Raw genomic sequence first — 19964 nt, 5'->3', positions numbered from 1 at the left:
CCTCCCTCGCCCGCCGCTGCCTCCGGAGTCGCACGTGGCTCTCTGGCGCCGCCTACAGGACAAAGCCGGGAAGGGAGGGAGGGCGACAGCGAAGAAAAGCCGGCCGCTGCTTGGCTTTCGCCTGACTCGCCCGGCCGAAGGGAAGGAAGGCAGTGGGGGGAGAGGGGGCCCTGGGCAGGGCTTTGGGCTGAAGGGGCGCCCGAGAGGAGGAGGAGGAGGAGGATGGGGGCTCCTTCTGAGCCCCCTGAGGCCAGGGGCCCAGCCTGAGCCGCCCGAGGGGGGCTGCTGCTTCTTTTCCAGAGGGTCGCCTGCCTCCCCCTGACTCCCGCTTGGGGCTCCCAGGCCAGCCTCCCTCCGAGAGAGGCGGGGAAGGGGAGGGAAGAGAAGAGAAGCGGCGGGGCCTCGCCCATTCCCACGTGCCCAGGACACGCGTGTCGGGGTCTGGAGAAGAAGACGCCTCTGCCGCCACCCGCGGAAGAGAGAAAGAGAGAAAGAAAGAAAGAAAGAAAGAAAGAAAGGAAAAGGAGGGAAGGAGAGGGAGAGGCTGGGTTCCTTTCCCTCAGGGGCTTTCTCTTTTTTTGGGGGGGGGTTCTTTGTGCCCGCCTTTGGCGCCCCTCTTTCTTTTCCCTCCGAGGAGCCAAGCGGGAAGGAAGAAGGAAGGAAGGAAGGAAGAGGGGGGAAAGCCGCTTTGGGGGCTGAGGGCTTGGGGATGGGGGCACCGGCTTGAAAGAGGCCTCCAAGGGATCCTGAGGGACGCCTGGACCCCGTCCTTCTTGCCAGCTGCGGAGGGAGGACGCCAACCACACGCCGCAACGTCTGGCTGCGCGGACACGTGTTGGCCTCCGCCCTGTGACGGAGAAGGAGGGGGCAGAAGTGGCCCAAGGACGGGGGATAGAGATATAGATATATATATAGATGTGCGCGTGTGTGTGTCTGAATGGCTGAGGAGCGCGAAGGGACTTCGGTTTGAGCAGAGCTGAGTTCGGATTCCGCGCAGAGCAGCCCAGAAGCTGGAAAAGGATTACGCTTCCCTTTAAAGCCTAAGCCTCGCCTCTGAAGGAAGGGAAGCGGAGGGAGAAAGAAAGAAAGAAAGAAAGAAAGAGAAAAGGAGAGAAAGAAAGAGCGAGATTTAAAAGAGAGAGAAAAAGAAAGGGAGGAAAGAAAGAAAGAAAGAAAGCGAGATTTAAGACAGAAAAGAAAGGAAAGAAAGCAAGATTTACGAAAAAAGCAAGGAAAGAAAAGGAAAGAAAGGAAAGGGGTGGGAAGAAAGAAAGAGAAAAGGAAGGAAAGAAAAGGGGCCAATGAAAGAAAGAAGGAAAGAAAAATAGAAGGGAAAGAGAGAGAGAGAGAGAGAGAGCGAGCAAGTTCTGGGTCTTTCCTTCACAGCTGGGAGTCGGGAGTCCTTGACCGGCCCCAGACTTTCCTTGGAAACGGGGCTGAGCGCCAAGACTCTTTCCCAATTGGGCCCCCCTTCCCTCCCCCTTCCCCCCAAAGACCATCGGAGCCACAAGGAAGGGCCTGACTTTTCGGGCTCCGATCCGGCGCCCTTTCCCCGGGGAGGAGGGTCAGGATGTCGAAGGTCTCGGCCGCGGCTTCGGCTTCGTCCTCCTCGGGGTCCGGCAGCAGCGGGGCCTCGGGAGGAGGCGAGGCGGGCCTCGGAGGCGGCGGCGGCGGGAGTCTCCCTGCGCCGGGCTCCGGGGCGGCGGCGGCGGCGGAGGACCTGTCGAAGGTCTCGGACGAGGAGCTGCTCCAGTGGAGCAAGGAGGAGCTGGTCCGGAGCCTAAGGAGGGCCGAGGCCGAGAAGATGGGCGCCATGCTGGACCACAGCAACCTCATCCGAGAGGTCAACCGGCGCCTCCAGCTCCACCTGGGAGAGATCCGGGGCCTCAAGGTGAGCAAGCGAGGAAGGAAGGCAGGCATCTCCCCCTGGGGAAAATGGATGGGGGATCATAGGCTCGGTAGTGGTGTGTCCCTAGGACTAGGACTCTGGGGAGCAGGCTTTGAATTCCCCCCCCCCCCACCTTGGCCATCTGTTGGGGGTGCTTTGATTGAGAGTTCCTGCATGGCAGAATAGGGTTGGACTCTTCCAGCCCTATGATTCTATGACTGAGTTGGAAATGACTTGGGGGCACACAACAAGGATCAAAGCAACCCACTGGGTGACCGTGAGCAAGTCCTAGTCTCTCAGCCTCAGGGGAAGGCAATGGCAAACTTCCTTTGAGCAAATCTTGCTGAGAAAAACCCTACAAACTCATTGGTGCTGTAAACCCACTTAGTTGTTGCTGGGTACCTTCAAGTTGTTTCTGACTTGTGGCGACCCTAAGGCAAACCTAAGGTATGCTGGGGTTTTCTTGGCAAGACTTGTTCAAAGGAGGCTGAGAGAGTGTGACTCGCCCATGGCAACCCTGTGAATTTCCATAGCCAAGCTGGGAATTAAACTCTGGTCTCTAGAGTTGTAGTCCAGCCCTCGAACCACTATAGCAGGCTGGTTCTCCTCAACCCACTTAGACAATGAGGAAACTGAAGTAGTTAAAGATTTCCCGTCCCTTGGATCAAATATTGATCAGAATGGAGACTGTAGTCAGGCAGTCAGAAGAAGACTGTCGATGCAATACAGGGAGAGGCAGAATACAAATTATTATTATTATTATTATTATTATTATTAAGATTAGGAATGGGGAGGGCAGCAATGAAAGATCAAGACAAGATCTTAAAGAGTAAAGATAAGCAACTGAGTGAGCACTCGAGTTAGAATCATCCAAGCCACTGTATTCCCCATCACCATCTACAGATGTAAGAACTGGGCAGTTAAGAAAATGGACAAAAAGAGAATAAATTCATCTGAGATGTGGTGCTGGAGAAGAGTGCTGAGGATACCATGGACAGCCAAAGAGACAAACAAATGGGTCTTTGAGCAGATAAAGCCTGAACTCTCCTTGGAAGCCAAGATGGTCAAACTGAGGCTGTCCTTCTTTAGCCACATCATGAGAAGGAAAGATCCATTTGGTGGACAGACTCAACCAGAGAGGTCATGGGCCTGGATTTGCAGTGGTGGGCAGGGGGTTTGGGAGATGTCTCACCCCCGGGGCTGCCATGGGTTGGGGTTGACTAGAGGGCAGTTAACAGCAAACAAACCCACTGGGTCACCTTGGGTAAGATGCCTTCTCTCAGCCTCAGGGGAAGGCAATAGCAAACCTCTGAACAAATCTTGCCACAAAAACTCAATGGTAGAGTTGCCTTAGAGTCACCATAAACCAGAAATGAAGGCAGAACAAGAAACTCAATAAAAGGAGCTTTCTGCAGCAGCGATCAACTGCCTTTCTTTCCCAACTTTCTAGTTCTTCCAAGGGAGACATCAGCATTCATTTGAGACTCACAAAATACTTTGGGGGAAAAGCAGGGGTAGTTCAAGGTTTCTTGAAAGCCTTTTTATTGCTTCATTCACTTGTGAGAGCCAAAAGAATCCATCTGCATTGTCCAGGGGTGCATCTGAACTGTAGAATTAATGCACCTGGACATGGCTTTAAGTCCCATGCTTCATCCAATACAATCCCAGGATTTGTAGTTTCGTCAGGCACCAGCACTTTTGGCAGAGAAGGCTAAAGGCTCTGTAAAACTATGGATCCCAGGATTTCATAGAATGGTGCTACAGCATTTAAAGTGGTGTCAAATTGCATTGTTTCTACACTGTAGATGCACTCCAGGTGGCCCTGTTAGATGGCCCCACTGTAAAACTTGGGAAGTTAATTTTGTGGAATGAAGCTTCCCAAATCTCCCAGACAGCATAGCAGGATCAGTGTGTGTGTGTGTGTGTGTATGTGTGTGTGGGGGGAGATTTTGAAGATGTAATCCCCAAAAGGAGCTTCCTACAATTCTGAATAAAAGCATCTCCTGACTGTCTAGGTCCAGAGAGTACAAGAATATTTGCAAAAGTCTTGTGTCACAAAAAGGATGCACAATTCAACATTGCTTGAAAGGGTCATTATTTCCTCATTCAATTGTTAGAGCAAAGAAGTTCTCTCACTTGTTCTGGTACTGTGAGAGACAGTATCTTTATAGATCTTGTTTGCAGACCAGTTTCCATTGTCTTCAGCCTGGCTGGAGGATTCTGGGAGCTGCAGTCCAAAACAGTAACTTTCCTAAGCTCTTCTCCAAAGTATCCTTTGGGGGCTTTCCCCAACCTGTAAGGAAGTTTGGCACTTTTGTGGTGCTGGTTCTGGCTGAGGTCCAGTGATCGGTATGTTCTTGTGTGCCATGCCCAGAACAGCAAATCTGAAGCAATTCCAGATTTCTCCCATCAGAATCCCCTGTGTGTATTTCATTGGAAAGTTCCTCGCAAGTTCTTCTTAAAATAAGGAACAGCCTTGCAGACCAGCAGTTTCCATTCATTTTGGGGGTGGTGGGGGTGGTGGTGGAATGGGTGTGGACTGTGCAGGTAAACTCCCTGGTGGATTATGCTCCACTGTACCTCAGTTTTCCATCCCTTGTTCTCATCTTTATCTGTTATCCTCATACCTCTAAATCTGTCTGTGAAAACAGATCACCTTGGCTAATCTTGCAGTGGGATATCAAGGCAAGAACTTCATGCCCTCCCTAAAAACTAAGGTTTTCATTTTCAGAGTTCCCACTTTCTTTGGGTTTCTTAGACCCAGATCATATGAAATAGCAAGAACCCCTCAAAGTATGTACAGAATGCATTCCCAATGCACTACTAATATCTGCTTCATGGAAAAGTGTTTCACATACTGAATAAAAGCTAAATAAGGACTGTATGTAGACGGTCCCATTTGGTGGCTGGACAGTCAGGTTTTTTAAAACTAGATTCATGATTCTGAAAGAGGATAGGGAGAGAAGATTCCATTGCCAGAGAAGTTGAGTTTAGTTTTCCCATTGCGTGTAAATTGAATGAAAATCCATATGCATGCCATTCGTACTGCATCCTCAATTCATAGACACTTGCAACACTTGGAAAGAGGCCATTGGCAGACTCTGGGGAGTTAGAATTGGGCAAAAATTATTCACTCAATAGAATGATTTGTCTCTTGCTTTTCAAGATGCACATCCTTTTCATTGGCTAACAAGTAACAGCACATTTACTTGCAGTTGGCCATGTTTCAATGTGACAGTTCATTGGATCATTCCCAGAAGATGGTAGGCAGAGTTTGGAAAAGTTCCTCCCCCCATTTTTTTTTAGCATGGCATCCCTGAATCAGGGACTCCAATTTAGTCAGGTCTAGCCCAGTGTTATCTAGCATGTGGCCCACATGCTAGATAACACTGTCTGCTTCGACTGCCATTGACTCTCCAGGGCCATGGGCAAGGAAGGGTTTCCTCCATCACCTGTTAACTGGAGATGTGAAGTACTGAACTTTTCAACTTTTCCATGCAAAAAAGCATATGCTCAATGCTGCACTGTGACCCCTTCTTAGCTTCTAGGGAAGAAGATCCACATCTTGCACATATTCTTGAGTACATAGAATCATGCAGACATAGAGTCAGGGCCATCTAGTTCACCCCTGTGCCAGACAGGAATCCACAGCCAAAGCAACATTAACTGCTGTCAAGTTGACTTGGACCTATGGCTACCCTGTGAATGAGAGACCCCCAAATCACCCAATGGTCAACCATTCTGCCCAGATCTTGCTGACTCAGGGCAGCTGTGGCTTCCTTGGTTGAGTCTATTCACCTGTCATGAGGTGTTCCTCTTTTCCTGCTGTCTTCTTCCTTACCCAGCATTATTGTCTTCTCTAATAAGTCTTCTCATGATATGGCCAAAATATGACAGCCTCAGTGTAGTCATCTTGGCTTCTAGTGCGAGTTTTTTTTTAAGGACTCATTTATTTGTCTTTTTAGCAGACCAGAGTATCTGCAGAGGTCTTCTGCAGCACTACATTTCAAATTACAATTGTCCTTCTACATTTATGTCTTTTACTTTTGCCGATTTGATTTTTCATGGATTTTATTAATATGTTTTCTCTAGGAATAGGTAGGTCCTCCAGGGAAACTCTGTGGTCAACTTTAACCAAAAGTCGCACTGGAGGACCTAGATATTCCTAGTGAGAACACTCTGCTAGGCATTTGTAGCTCCTCCAGTTCTATGGTCAATGTCTGTCAGATGTTGATCATAGAGTTGCACTGGAAGATCTAGAGATTCCAAGAGAAGTGTTCTCTCAGATAAAAACATAGTGTTTTTGTTATTTGCAGTTTTTCCACATTCAAGGGGGTTCTGTGCCCCTAACCCCAGCAAATGTGGAGGGACAAATGTAATTGATTTTCTTTCTATCAGCTTTCTTCATTATCCAGCTTTCACAGTTATAGATAGAAATAGGAAATACAATGGCATAAACAATCCTAACTTTAGAATTCAATGGTATATCTTGACACTTCAGGATCTTGTCAAGTTTCTTTATAGCTGCCCTTCAAGTCCTAGTTTTCTTCTGAATTCTTGGCTGCAGTCTCCATTCTGATTAATGATTGTGCCAAATCAAAGCTATCTCAATATCCTAATTGTCTACTTTAAAGTTATGTAAAACATCTGTGGTCATTATTTTTGTTTTCTTAATGTTCAACTGTAAACCTCCCTGTGCACTTTTTTTGGTCCTAAACACCCTGCAGAAATAATTCAGTTTGAGACCACTTTAACTGCCCTGGCTCAGTGCTAAGGAATTCCAGGAACTGTAGTTTTGTCAGACATTTAGCCTTCTTTGTCAGAGAGCTCTGGTGCCATAGTAACCTACATTTCCCAGGATTCCCTAGCATTGAGCCAGGACAGTTAAAGTGGTCTCAAACTGGGTTATTTCTGCAATTTGTTTTGGACCTTTCTTGACTTAAAAAGCTTCTGCTTATTAACCTGAAGACATGGTGTATGGAAGAAACAGTAGGAAGAAGATTGAAGGGCTTCAGTCTTGCCCTCCTCCTTTTGGTAACAGTGGAGGCTAGTTGCTTTGGTGTCAATGGGGTAGTAAATCTGTTTCGGTTTTTCAGTCAGATTCTGAAGGAGGTATGCAGAACACTGAACCCTACCTTCAAAACAGATTCAGTACCTTGGACAGCACCTTTAAACTTGCGCTGCCCCATTGACATTACACATGTTTGGTAGATGAATCTGTCTTGGAGCAGCCATTCTCTCCCAAACCAATAGTAGTGAAGATATAGGAGTGCATGTGAAGAAGTGTGTATGATGATGCTCTAAATCCTTTGAAGAAGGCTGGGATATAAATGTAGTTGTATGTCTGCTTTCCCCTAACCTGGCACTCTCCACAAATGTTTTGGACTACAACCCCTATTATCTCCAAATGTTAGTCATGTTGGTTGGGGCTGTTGAGAGCAGCATTGTGAAATATCTGGAGCAGAAGGCAAAACATACTCTGGGAGATGTAGTACAAAAAAGTAACTTTCCCCAGCTCTGATGTTAGATCATTGATCTGTCTAGCCTGTAACTGTCAATTCTTGACTAGCAGTGGTTTTCCAGGGTTTCAAGCAGGAGATGACAGGGACTCTGCTTGCTACCTTCTGCAGAGCAAGCAGCTGATTTTCCCAATGGGTTCTGGCCCCCTTTCCCATTCACAAGTAAGTGTATTACACCCACCATGATATTTTTGGACTTTGTTTACTTGGTGCCATGGCCCAGTTCTTTTCGTGGACTTGGAAAATTGTACAGTTTCTTCATCCTGTTTTCACTATCATGATGTATTTGTGATGGTCAGATAGCCTTATGTTGTTTTCATGGGTCTTTTTGGCTTCCCCAGTTTCCATTTTTGTTAAGGTAGGTGGGCTGTGCGTAAAATAGATTCATGTCAAAACTGTTTTGGTTGCTTTGCAGATAGCTTGTGGATTACAAAGTAAACTTACTCTATAGATTGGAGCCTTTATCTCTGTGCCAGTGCACACAGCATGGAAAAGTTACTTTTAAGGACTGCAACACCTAGCATCCATCTTGCAATGGCCATGCTGGCCTGGGGATTCTGGGAATTGTCATCCTACAAGTATCTTTTCCAAGTGTTTGTGTGTTTTTGTGCTTTGCCCTAATCCTGCAGTGAGAGACAGAGGAGAAGAAACGTTTTTTAAAAATAAGAAAAACACAGTTTCCTCCAGCTCTCTTCTGGATGATATTATTTAGAGCCCTGGCCAGTTATTGATCCAGCCAGCGGAGGTGGAATATAAAACTCTGAAATGATGCAGTTAATTGATCTAGTGATAGAAGTGAAGGCCGGTATGACACAAATGCATGTGAAACAGTGTCCTCTGATACGTTTTCTCTTGGGAAAGCTGAATGGAAGAAGAGAAGCTGCTGAACTCCCTCCCCAACCAGCCGACAAGCACCTGCCATTTCCTAGCTCAGAGTCTCCCTCTCCAGGTTGCTGTTTCATCTGCAAAAAGATGGGGCGTCTATGGAGAGATCTTGGGAGAATGACAATTTTGCATATTTCACAAAGTCACTATGGGCAGTAGTCATGTGGGTGGCTTCAGGTGTCCTGCTCTGCCCTTGGGAGGCTAGCCAAACCTTCAGTTCAGAGTTACTGCATTTCAAGCACTGAGAGGAAGAGAGAAAGGGAGCTTATCTCACCAAGTCATTTGTACCAAAAGCAGTGGTTGTATAATTCAGACCAGGTTCATCATGAAACATCAGTCAGTCCATTACAGGAGGTTCAAAGGAAAAATCCAAAGGAGTAGTCCAGGTGTGGGCAGAGTTCCAGGCAACAGGTAATCAGTCAAGGTACAAGGTAACAGCAAAGGGTCTCCAAAGCATGATGGATGGTTGTTGACCACATTGGACTGAAGGAGGTGATGGGATATTTATTGCTTGTATAGGTGCCCCCTGTTAGCAGCCCACTTCCTACTTATCTACCATTGTCTCTCATTTTCCTGGCATCTCTATGGGAGTAGGCACTGGTAAGTCTAACTCAGGTGAAGGGAAACTTTGCTCTTGGGATCTTGGTGCTACTACTGGCTGCAGGCTTGCTCCCAGAGGCTGCAGTCATGGCATGTCTCCTGGGCTCTCAGCTTCTTCTTCAGACTCAAAGGACATGCCGAGTTCCTAGAGGCATCACGACCAGTTGTCTTCCCCTGTGCTCCCATAGCAGGTCACACTGTACCATTTTATAGTCTAAAATTGGTTCAAAATTGGAAAAGGATGCCATTTCTAGCTCTGACTTCCTGGTTGCTGATAATCCATGTGTATGTGTGATCGTGTGTGTGTATTTAGACATGTTTTACTACTTCCAGTACTGGTGACTGAGAACTTTTGGGTTGAAAAACACACAAAACTAAGAAAAATAAGGAATGGGGCCCAAAGGCTTTGGTGGGGGGCACTGGATAAAGTGACAAAAACCTGACGGAAATATCCTTTTCTCAGGAGGTACATTTTTTAATCCGAGACCCACATGCTTCCCAGTCTTGATATATAGAGATATTGAGGATGGAATCCTGTTTATGTCGTATGCATTTGTGCATTCCCTTATGGAACTAATTGGACATTTTGTCTGGTGTAGAATGTCCACATTTAATTCAAGGTTACAGAAGTGGAGTTGTGTGTGCAGCACATGCAGGTGTGTATTGCATGTTGATGTACCTACGCATTTGGTTGCACTTTTGGTTTCTTGGTTCAGTTGTGCAGCATTGCTGTTTGGCACAAGGACTGCATAGCACAATCATAACTTTGCATATGGATATTTACATTATACAACCCTGGTGTGGAATTTCAACTGGTACACATGTCCTTCTCAGTGTCCTGTTGATGGAAGCCAGACCTCTCAAAGAGGAAATTGGCTGATTAATTTTCTAATGTGTTATTTTAGGGCAACACTCATATTTCCCCCATATGAGTGAGTTAGCCATTTACACATTTGGTTAAAAGTAGCAGAATGTGCCTGGGGATATCTATGGCAAAAAGGCTCAGCTTTTTTGAAAATCACAGCTGTGGCCCAGACTTCACCCTCTCTGCTTTTTCCCATAGAACTGAATGAATCTTAGGGATACAGAGAGCTTTTCAGTCTGCATAGAGTTACTCCACTTGTATATCCTTCACTCCATTTGCTTATAGTTGTGTTGCTGGAATGTAACAAAAATTGGGAAAGAACAGGTTTTGGAAACCTAGATATGACTCTAAAACCACAAATCAACTAATGCTTATGTTTTTGGCTTAACACGGGGGTTCTTTTGGGAGGCAGTTTCTTTACAACAGAGTTTGGAACATTGCACTTTAGGTGATTTAAATCAGTGCTTCTCATGCTGGGTGGGGGGCAGCGGGATTTTCCCTCCCCCCTGGTGTATCATGGAGTTGTTCTCTGTGCTTCTCTGGAAAATTTCTGCAAACTGGCAGCCAATGGCTCATAAACCGATGCCAGTCCACAAACCACCATTTTGAGTAGTACTGACCCAAAAGTGTGGGTTGGGAGCCCACAGACTGCAACATCATCCAGCCTTGGAGGGAGAGAGAGGCAGGCCAACCCAATTGGACCTAGTCCAGAGTAAGAAGAAGAGCCCTCCTTTCAGTCCATCTGCCATGGTTCAGGCCTCAGAAGGAGAGAAGAACTGTTAGACTTGATCCCCTTCCCCATCACCATTCCCTTCTCCTTTTGTGTCATGTCTTTTTAGATTGTAAGCCTGACAGCAGGGAACTATCTAGTTTAACAATTTTTAAGCCACTCTGAGAGCCTTTGTGGCTGAAGAGTGGAGTATGAATGCTACAAACAAACAAACAAACAAACATGGCATGAAATCAGAAAAAAGTAAGAAAAGGGGGGAAAGAACCCATACTTCTGTTTACTTTTGTTTGTTTGCTTGTTTATTTTGCATTTTGGGTTAACCTTTTGACACCCTGACCTCTATAGGATCTATACTACTGCTCCTGTTAAAAATTATACGTTATTGCTAAGGAGGCATGGAGGCACTATTCTGGAAAATATCCTTGGCAGTCCATGGACTTCACTTTACCCATCCTTGACACATATACTGATAAACATGTGAAAGTACTTTGAACTAGTATTTAATCTTGTATGGGACATTATTCTTTAGTCCTTTAGAAAAATTCTAATGGTATAGGCTTATCCCATTAGTTGAGTATGTCGGTTGTATAGCTTGTACATGATGCTTTGTAGCCAGCTGTCACCTGCAATGGGCTGTTATCCAGGGAGAAATGAATGGCTAGAGGGGGATTTGGGTTGGGGGAAGAGATCATGGGGAGCAATGGATTTGGAGAAGTATTGGATTTGCAGTTGTTATGGGAATTTGTATCTTCTCCAGAATATCCATTTATCTAGGACTGACCTAGTATATGTGTGGCATTACTAGTGGTTAGTGGTCAGTGGAAGGAAATGGATAGATGCAGAATTTGCAAAATTGATTTGTTTTCTGCTAGAACATAAAGATGTGAATTTTGATTATACCCAATCTTTTTTTGATAATATATTATTCTCTCTTTCTCTTGAAGGACATCAACCAGAAACTTCAGGAAGACAACCAGGAGCTGCGAGACCTTTGCTGCTTCTTAGATGATGATCGGCAGAAAGGCAAAAAAGTCTCCCGGGAATGGCAGAGGCTTGGCCGGTACAGTGCCGGTGTCATGCACAAAGAGGTTGCCTTATATTTGCAGAAGCTGAAGGAGCTGGAAGTGAGGCAGGAAGAGGTGGTGAAGGAGAACTTGGAACTGAAAGAGCTTTGTGTCTTGCTGGATGATGAGAAAGGTGGTGTTGCTGGCTGCCGGAACTCGATTGATAGCCAAGCCAGCCTTTGCCAGTTAAATGCCACCAGCGTCTTCATAAGGGATGTTGGAGATGGAAGTAGCACCTCTAGCACTGGAAGCACAGACAGCCCCGACCATCACAAGCACCATCCAAGCTCGAGTCCTGAGCATCTCCAGAAAACAAGGAGTGAGGGGAGCCCCGAGCATCAAAAGCACAGGAGTGCCAGTCCTGAGCACCTCCACAGACGTAGGAGTTCAGGAAGTCCTGATCACCAGAAGCATCTGAAAGGGCCAAGTCCAGAGCACCATAAAACACACGGCAAAGGCACCCCAGAGCAGCAGAAGCACAGCTGTAGCAGTCCAGAAACTTTGCCAAAGCACATGCTGAGCAGTAGCCCAGAACATTTTCAAAAACATCGGCCTGGGAGCAGCCCAGAGCTCCAGAAACACAGTGGTAGTGGGAGTCCTGAGCTTCTTCAAAAACATACCTTGAGTGGAAGTGCAGAGCATCTCCCCAAAGTGAGAGGCACAAGCCCTGAGCACCTCAAACAGCACTATGGGGGAAGTCCTGAGCATCTGAAACACTTAGGCGGTGGCAGCAGAGAAGGCACCTTGAGGAGACAGGTGGCAGATGATCTGTCACCCCATCACAGAGGCCTCTACAATGGAATGAATGGTGGGTTCTCACTAAATTCTTTTTTACTGATGGTGGATGTAGCTGGAAACAAGTCATGGTGGTTGGTGGTGAAAAGAGTGGAAGCAGCCATGCTTGTTTGTATGTGTGTGTTGGGTGTTTGTGGCATGTTTATGCTATATTGTTGCTTTTATAACATGGAGCAAGACATGCAGTTCGGTTCCCACTGCTCCCATTGATGATTTAGGAAGATAAGTACAGGTGACGTTGAAGGATGGGCTGCTGGAACAGGCCGCACAACAGTGGCGTCTCCTGGGCTCAATGGGAAAGTGTCTTGCCTGCACAAAGAGGCATTGAAAGATGGTATTCCTCTAGGCTGAAGCTAATGTACCATGTAGAGAACACGAGAGCACGTCTGCTCGATGTGGAAAAGAGAGATAAGAGCTGGAAAGGGTGGGAGGAAGTCTGTTTTTCACAGCTTGAGGGAAGAGCATACGGGCTGGTGGGGAAACATCTATGCAATTAATAACTGGATACTGTTTCTGCCTTCAGGGACAGGGTTGCTTCCCCTGTGCTTCATTGCTACTTAAGGATGTCACTGAAGGAATAAGTGAACTTGGGAAAACTACAGACATTGAACTGTAACTCCTACAGTTCCACAGCCAGCATGGCCATTGGGATATTATGGGATTTATAATCTCCCAAAGTAGCTTTTTCAAGCTCTGCAGGAGAAGCCACATTTATCAAAAGCCTGCAAAATGACAGAAGTCATTCTGGTCTCCACAGTTGGATATCTTCATTTGCTTTTGCTCCATATTTTATAATGGCCAATGAACTGTTAGCCAGTGGCCTTTCTTTTTACTATCATATCTCCCCCAGGGTGACAGTATAGAGAATTGAAAGTGCAGAATCATGGTGTTTAGCTTCTAGGATTCTCAACCTCCCTTCCCATACCTTGTTGATGTTGTGCCATGAACTTTTTATTATGGAAATTTTGGCAGGATCCATAGAGGATTTGTGAAGTATGAATTCTGCATTTGCAGTGCCTACTCTGTGTACATTTGCCTGGAAGCTTAATTACTTTCCCCTGGATTCTTAAAAACAAGTGAAAATGGATTCTTTGACATTTAGCCATTTGAAATGTAGTTTGCAACAGTAGGTTGACATTTTAATGAATGTTTCTCTAGAATGCACATTTATTTTCATCTGGCAGAGTAAGAGAATGTGCCAAGGCCTTGCACAATGCAAGGTTTCTAAGGCTGGATCATTTTCCAAATGGACAGTTGGTGGTCTGGAACAGTAGAGAACAGCCCCTCCCCAACCTGTCATTTATGTTGTACTACAACTCACATTATTCCCAGTATGGTTGTGCTGGCTGAAGATGATGTGAATTGTAGTCCAGGACAACCACATGGTGACCCTTTGGGGGAGAAGGGTTTTTCTGTACTTTACTGCCTGTGAATAAGCTGGATAAGCAGAAGTAACACATTACAGAAAACAAGTTACTTGTAATTAATTCCTTTTTTCATTAATGAAGGTATAGTTCAGTTATAATATGTTTGTGACTTAATGAGGGGTAACTTCTTTTGGCAACATACCACATTACTGACATTCCTAAATGGTAGAGGATGGTTTAGGTGCTGGCTAAAGTTTTGTCTTGTGTTGCTCAATTAAAAAAAATGTTATACTGTATATACTCATGTATAAGTCTAGAAATTTTAGTTCAAAAACTGACCCCATAAACCTAGGTCAACTTATCCATGAGTCAATGTAAATACTATACTTTAACTCTTATTAAAAAGGGAACCAGGTACTGTAGGTTTTTTTAAAAAAAAACTTTTAAAAAGTTACTGCACAAATTAAGTTCATTTCAAAAGCAGGAGAACAAAGAGGTTTTTCTTTTGAAATCACAGTGATGGTGGTAACTAACTACTAGGTTATCTTGGAACTATAATGAGAATTAGTCAAATAAGAATATTATTCTTAAAACAGACATAATAAACTCTGGTCACAAGACTTAAACAGTGCTAGACTAAGCCAAATATTCTCAGTGCTCTTCTTTCATTTCTTTTCCTTTTGTTATTCTGATTCTCATAGCTTCTGGATCTCCAGGGTCTGTTTGTGATAGTTTTGGAAGATATCACTAATTTTCCCCCCAGAAAATTCCTCCCAGTATTTTCCCAGGTACTATGTAGTTTCAATTCACACTGCAGAACAATCACCACTGGATATTGCCTTAGTCAGTTTCTCACAATACATGAATGATAATGCAGTGATTTGGCTGTCATAATGTGGCAGTCACTGGTAACCTCTCCCACTAGCTGATACTTCCACTTTTTGTGACTCTGCTTTTTGAACAGAGGTCATTAAAGGCCCATCTGCATTGGTTGAGTCTCCTTGCGCATTGTTGTTGGAAACCTCTTAGGGTTTAATAAGTGGAAGCATTGTGGATTGAAGAACATTGATTTAGAAAGATGCAATTTCTGGAAGAGTGTAGCATGCAAGCAATATACCATCCTTGCAAAATTATACATCACTGGCAAGTATCTAATAGAAAGGCTATAACAGTAATATAAAGTAACCAATAATGAGCAAGCACTATTTCCACGATGTGTGTCAGACATGTTCTGTGCAATATTCTAACTAGTTGCTTTAAACACATCAGGATGTCTGAAGACATGGGTTAGAATGCCCTATATGTATTTAATGTAACTTAAAATTCCTAAGAGTGTTCAGTGTTTGCACACTAAGCTCACATTTCTATCATTGAGTTTCTACGTTACTTTGGGCTTGAAGTCACTTTCTAACCTTTCCTCCTCATTTGGTTCTGTACTTACAGCTTGTGTGTCAAGGGCCATGTAGGAAATGGTTCCACTGAATAATAGCATTTTAGAATCACAAGGAGCTTAGAGATCATCAAGACCAGGTGCCACCACAGTCCATGGGTCTTGCAATGACAGCATGCTGCAGAAAAACATTTTAAGGGATCTCAGTGCTGGTATTGCAGCTTTCTTTCATGACCTGGGGCACTGATATGCAGCTTGGAAATTTCATACTGCCATGGGGCAGAGTAGCGCTACTCAAAGTGGTGGTCCCTGGATGGGTGATGGTGCTTAAGCCATTGGCTGCCATTCCCTGATGACTTTCCAAGAAAGAAAGAAACAACTGTTGCCAGTTCCTAGCACATTGAAAAAAAAACATTGCCAGTCCCCCATATCAGATAGCATAAAAATCACTAATCTAGATGGTCTCTGTCTCTGTATTCTAATAAAACACACAAGTACCGGATGTGATGTATCAGCATCAATGAATATGTCTATATTTAGGGATTTAGTATTCTCTTGAAGCATTCTTCAATTGTTTTATTCCAAATCTCTTACATTATAACCCTTTTCTTCACTGGGAGTTCCGCTTTGGGTTGCTATCCCTTCTCCTCCTCCTGTTTTGCATCTAAGGAAAATATCAAAGGCTGATGACTTTGCTTCTTGCTCCCTGTTGAGGTTATTAATGAGCAAAAAGTAAAACTGCTGACTAACACACTCTGGCACGTACTGCTGGAGGTGCGATAGATCAGGGAAGAAAGAAGCCCTTCGCAGAACTAGCATTCATTTAAAGTGGGGAGGGAGAGATGGGAAGGGACAAGGAAAAAAAGAAAAATATGTTTATGGGTTATGAAAAACCATAATAATAGTGAGTAGTGGTTTCTCAATATATATTCTCTTGGAAGAAAAAATGACCTTCTTTGGAGGCTTTAAACCAGGAGTAGGCAACCTTTTTGAGTCGGGGGCCAGGTTGCTGTCCCTCAGACAACTGGGGGGCCGAAGCCGGGGGTGGAGCTTCCACCCTCTGGATGCGGAGCCGCATACCGGGGTGGAGCTTCCACCCTCTGGGGGCAGAGCCACATGCCAGGGGTGGAGCTTCCACCGAAGCATCATGATCATCATGATCATCACCACTATCATTGTTACAGCAGACCTTTGTTACAGCACTTTGGAAAGTCACACTGTCTCACCTTCATAAATAATAAAAATAATGAAATGAAATAAAAAGCAATAATAAAAATAATGAAATAAAAAAACAAAAATAAGTGTTATATATTTTTAAAAATTAATGAAAAAACTCAAGGCAGACCTGAAATGACTCACCTTTCCACCTCCTGCCCCTCTTTCTCATCCTCCTCCTCCTCCTCTTTCTCATTGAGAGGGGATTTTGCACAAAGAACACCCAGGGCAAGTAGTAATAATAAATAATGATACTAATAATAAAGTTACAAGCAAGGAAATTACTAAAATGCAATTGAAAATAAACTGCACCAAGCATGCACACAGTTTCAACCCAGAAAAGCCACAGGGTGCTGAGAGGGATGTTTGCACAAAGAACACCCAGCTAACCCCCTCCCCCAATGAACCAACCTCTTGCCTTGCTGTGGCTCCAGCTGCTGCTCTGGCTCCCTTTCTCCCTGGCTCTGTACTCCTTCCTTCTGCCTCCTCCTCCTTTCCCTGCTCTTAGGGAGGAGGAGGAGGAGGGTGAAGGGTGAGGTGGAGCCTGCTGCAGGCCCACTGCAGCCCCTGGAGCCCTGTTGAAGTGCTCCAGGGGCTGCACTGGGCCTCCTAGATGGGCGCCGCCATTTTGTTTTTCAAAATGGCGATGAAGTCTCGCGTGACTTTTGCCATCCTGAGGTCACGCGAGACTTCGGCCGCCATTTTGAAAAACAAAATGGTGCTCGGATTGGCAGAAAAACGGGGACAATCGGGGGCAATCGGCGGCAGGACTGTGCAAGGGCCGCTGGGAAGGCCTTGGTGAGCCGGATCCGGCCCGCAGGCTGTAGGTTGCCTACCCCTGCTTTAAACAGAGGCTGGAAGGCCATCTGTCAAGAGTGTTTTGACTGTGTATTCTTGCATAGCAGAGGATTGGATTGGATGGCCTTTGGAGTCTCCTTCAACTCTATAATTCGATGATTCTGTATAAAAAAAAATCTACTGTACTAGAAAATGTAGCCTACATGGCATAGTGGTTTGAGCATTGAACTACAATTCTGGAGACCAGGGTTCAATTCCCAGCTCAGCCATGAAACCCACTGGTTGACCTTGGGCAAATCATGTGCTCTCAGCTTCAGGGGAAGGCAATGGCAAATCTCCTCTGAGCAAATCTTGCCAAAAAACAAAACAAAACCTTTGCCTTAGGTTGCCTTAGGGTTTGCCTTAGGTTCACATTAAGTTAGAAACAACTTGACATTGCACAACATATACACATACTAGAGACTACAAGTGGGATTGCAGTGAAATGTTGCAGTGTATGTGCCCTTATAAAAAGAGTGTGCCAGTTCATAGAATCATAGAGTTGGAAGGGACCACAAAGGCCATCCAGTCTAACCCCCTGCCATGCAGGAAATCACAATCAAAGCATCCCTGACAGATAAACAGCCTCTGTTTAAAGACCTCTAAAGAAGGAGACTCCACCACCCTCCAAGGGAGTGTGTTCCATTCTCCAACAGCTCTTACTGTCAAGAAGTCCTCCCTAATGTTGAGGTGGAATCTTTTCTAGTCTTTGGATCAGCAGAAAACAAGCTTGCTTCATCATCAATGTGTCACCCCTTCAAATACTTAAACAGGACCATAACATCTCTTCTTAACCGTCTCTTCTCCAGATTAAACATACTCAGCCCCCTAAGTCTTTCCTCATAAGATATGGTTTCTAGGCCCTTCAGCATTTTGCTGGCCCTCCTTTGGACATGCTCCAACTTGTCAACATCCTTTCTGAATTGTGGTGCCTACAACTGGACACAGTATTCAAGGTGAGGCCTGACCAAAGCAGAGTTCCAGACAGCGTTTCCCCTCATATAAAACATTCCACTCCCCCACTTTTTTCTGCCCCTGGCATTTAGTCTTCTCTATTCATTGAGCATGTGGTATAGCAGGCCAGTCACTCTATATATCATGTGTTTTTTGGCTGCTCGTGCTCCAGAAGATGGAGTGCTGACAGGCATTTGGCAGGCTAGAATACATGACCGATTGAGTTGTTCTTGTTTGTTGTTGTTGCTATTATTTATTCATTTATAACTCACTCTTTTCTTATTATTGAATTCAAGGTGGCTCACAAAAGATAAAACAAACACAGTTAAAATCTTTACAATGCTAGAAATAAAACCATACAAAATGTTTCTGAATTAAAATGCAACTAATTACAATAGCAAATTTCTTATTTGCTCATAGAATTGAAACTAACTAAAATGTGTCCATTTATTATTATTATTATTATTATTATTATTATTATTAAACTTTATTTCTAGAGCGCTGTAATTATACACAGCGCTGTACAAAGTCGGTAAAATTAAGGAGTATATAAAAGCCTGCCCAAGGCGTACACTCTAAGATAATAACAATTAAATAGAGGAATAGATAAAATTACCAGGTAAAAAGAAAAGACAAATTAAAAACATCAAATATAAAAGCAGATCACATCACATCAAACATTATCAGACAGCCAGATGACAATTACAAATTCCCTGAGAACGCTTCCCTAAACAATATGGTTTTCAGCTCAGCCTTAAAGCTGGTTAGGGAAGTGATGAGCCGTGCATGTAGAGGAAGAAGGTTCCAGGAATGAGGGGCAGCAAGAGAGAAGGGACGGATCCGGGACGGGGCAAAGAAAATCCTGGGTTGAGAGAGGAGACTTTGGCTACCAGAGCGGAGAGTGTGAGTAGGGATGTAGGGAGAGAGAAGATCAGTTAAATAAACATCCAGATCCATTTAGACCATCACAACAGCACCACTATTAAAAGCTCTGCCCATCAGTTTCTAAAAGCTTGTCAGAACAGAAAGGTTTTCACTTGCTGATGGAAGGATAGCAAGTAAGGAGTTCCAAAAGTCAGGGAGCAGCCCTTAAGAAGGACTTCTCCTTTGTTGCCACCAGACATGCCTACGACAGTGGTGAAACCATGAAATAGCCCTCTGATTAAGTTCTTAAGTTCTTAGACTCTTTGTAGCTTCATATTTGAAGATATGGGCTTGCAGATAACCTGTACCCATGCTGTACAGTCAGCACTTAGAACTGTACCCAGAAATGGACTGGTAGTCAATGGAGCTGTAACAACAAGGAAATTGTTTGTTCCTTGTAGCCAGTCCCAGCCTAATAATCTGGATGCAGTTCTTGGTACCAACTGAAGTTCCTGAACTTCAAATACAGCCCCGCATAGAACAGTTTGCAGTATTCCAGTGGGTTGTAACTAAGGTATGTGTCACTGTGGTGAGATTAGACAATTCAAAAAACAGGCACAACTGGTGCACTACTTTAACTATTGAAATGCAAACCTGGCCAGTGCTGAAATCTGGGCCTCCAAACTCGGGTTGCTTCCAGGAGTATACTCAGTATATGAAATTGTGTCTTTGGTTTGTTGGAATAGCACAGGCTATTCTCTGGTCTGGTTTTTGACTGACTAGGAACATCTCTGTCTTGTCTGGATTAAGCTTCAGTTTGTTTGTTCTCATCCAATCCATTACTGATGACAATTTAGTTAAGTGTGGAAACTGCTTTCATGGAGTTAGCTGGAAAGGAGAAATACATCTGGGTATCAGCAACATGAGAGTCAGTGTGGCTTAGTGGTTTGAGCTTGGCCATGAAACCCACTGAGTGACCTTGGGCAAGTCA

At 44.6% G+C, this 19964-nt stretch overlaps 1 protein-coding gene across 5 annotated transcripts in view; it reads left to right on the top strand.

Moving 5' to 3' along the window:
* The first annotated feature begins 1501 nt into the window (after positions 1-1501).
* CCDC85A (coiled-coil domain containing 85A) overlaps positions 1502-19964 on the top strand; it is a 211362-nt gene continuing 192899 nt past the window's right edge. For all 5 annotated transcript variants that reach the window (XM_089528872.1, XM_089528868.1, XM_089528867.1 and 2 more), the window contains exons 1-2: positions 1502-1891; positions 11432-12359. In XM_089528872.1, the coding sequence (XP_089384998.1) occupies positions 1571-1891; positions 11432-12359 (1249 nt within the window). In that variant the 5' untranslated portion in view covers positions 1502-1570. The remainder of the gene's footprint in view (positions 1892-11431; positions 12360-19964) is intronic.

The sequence above is a fragment of the Sceloporus occidentalis genome, unplaced genomic scaffold, assembly GCF_023333645.1.
Source record: "Sceloporus occidentalis isolate IW3139 unplaced genomic scaffold, rSceOcc1.0.p SCAF_6, whole genome shotgun sequence".
Classification (NCBI taxonomy): domain Eukaryota; kingdom Metazoa; phylum Chordata; class Lepidosauria; order Squamata; family Phrynosomatidae; genus Sceloporus; species Sceloporus occidentalis.
This window is presented reverse-complemented; position numbering and strand designations above follow the sequence as displayed.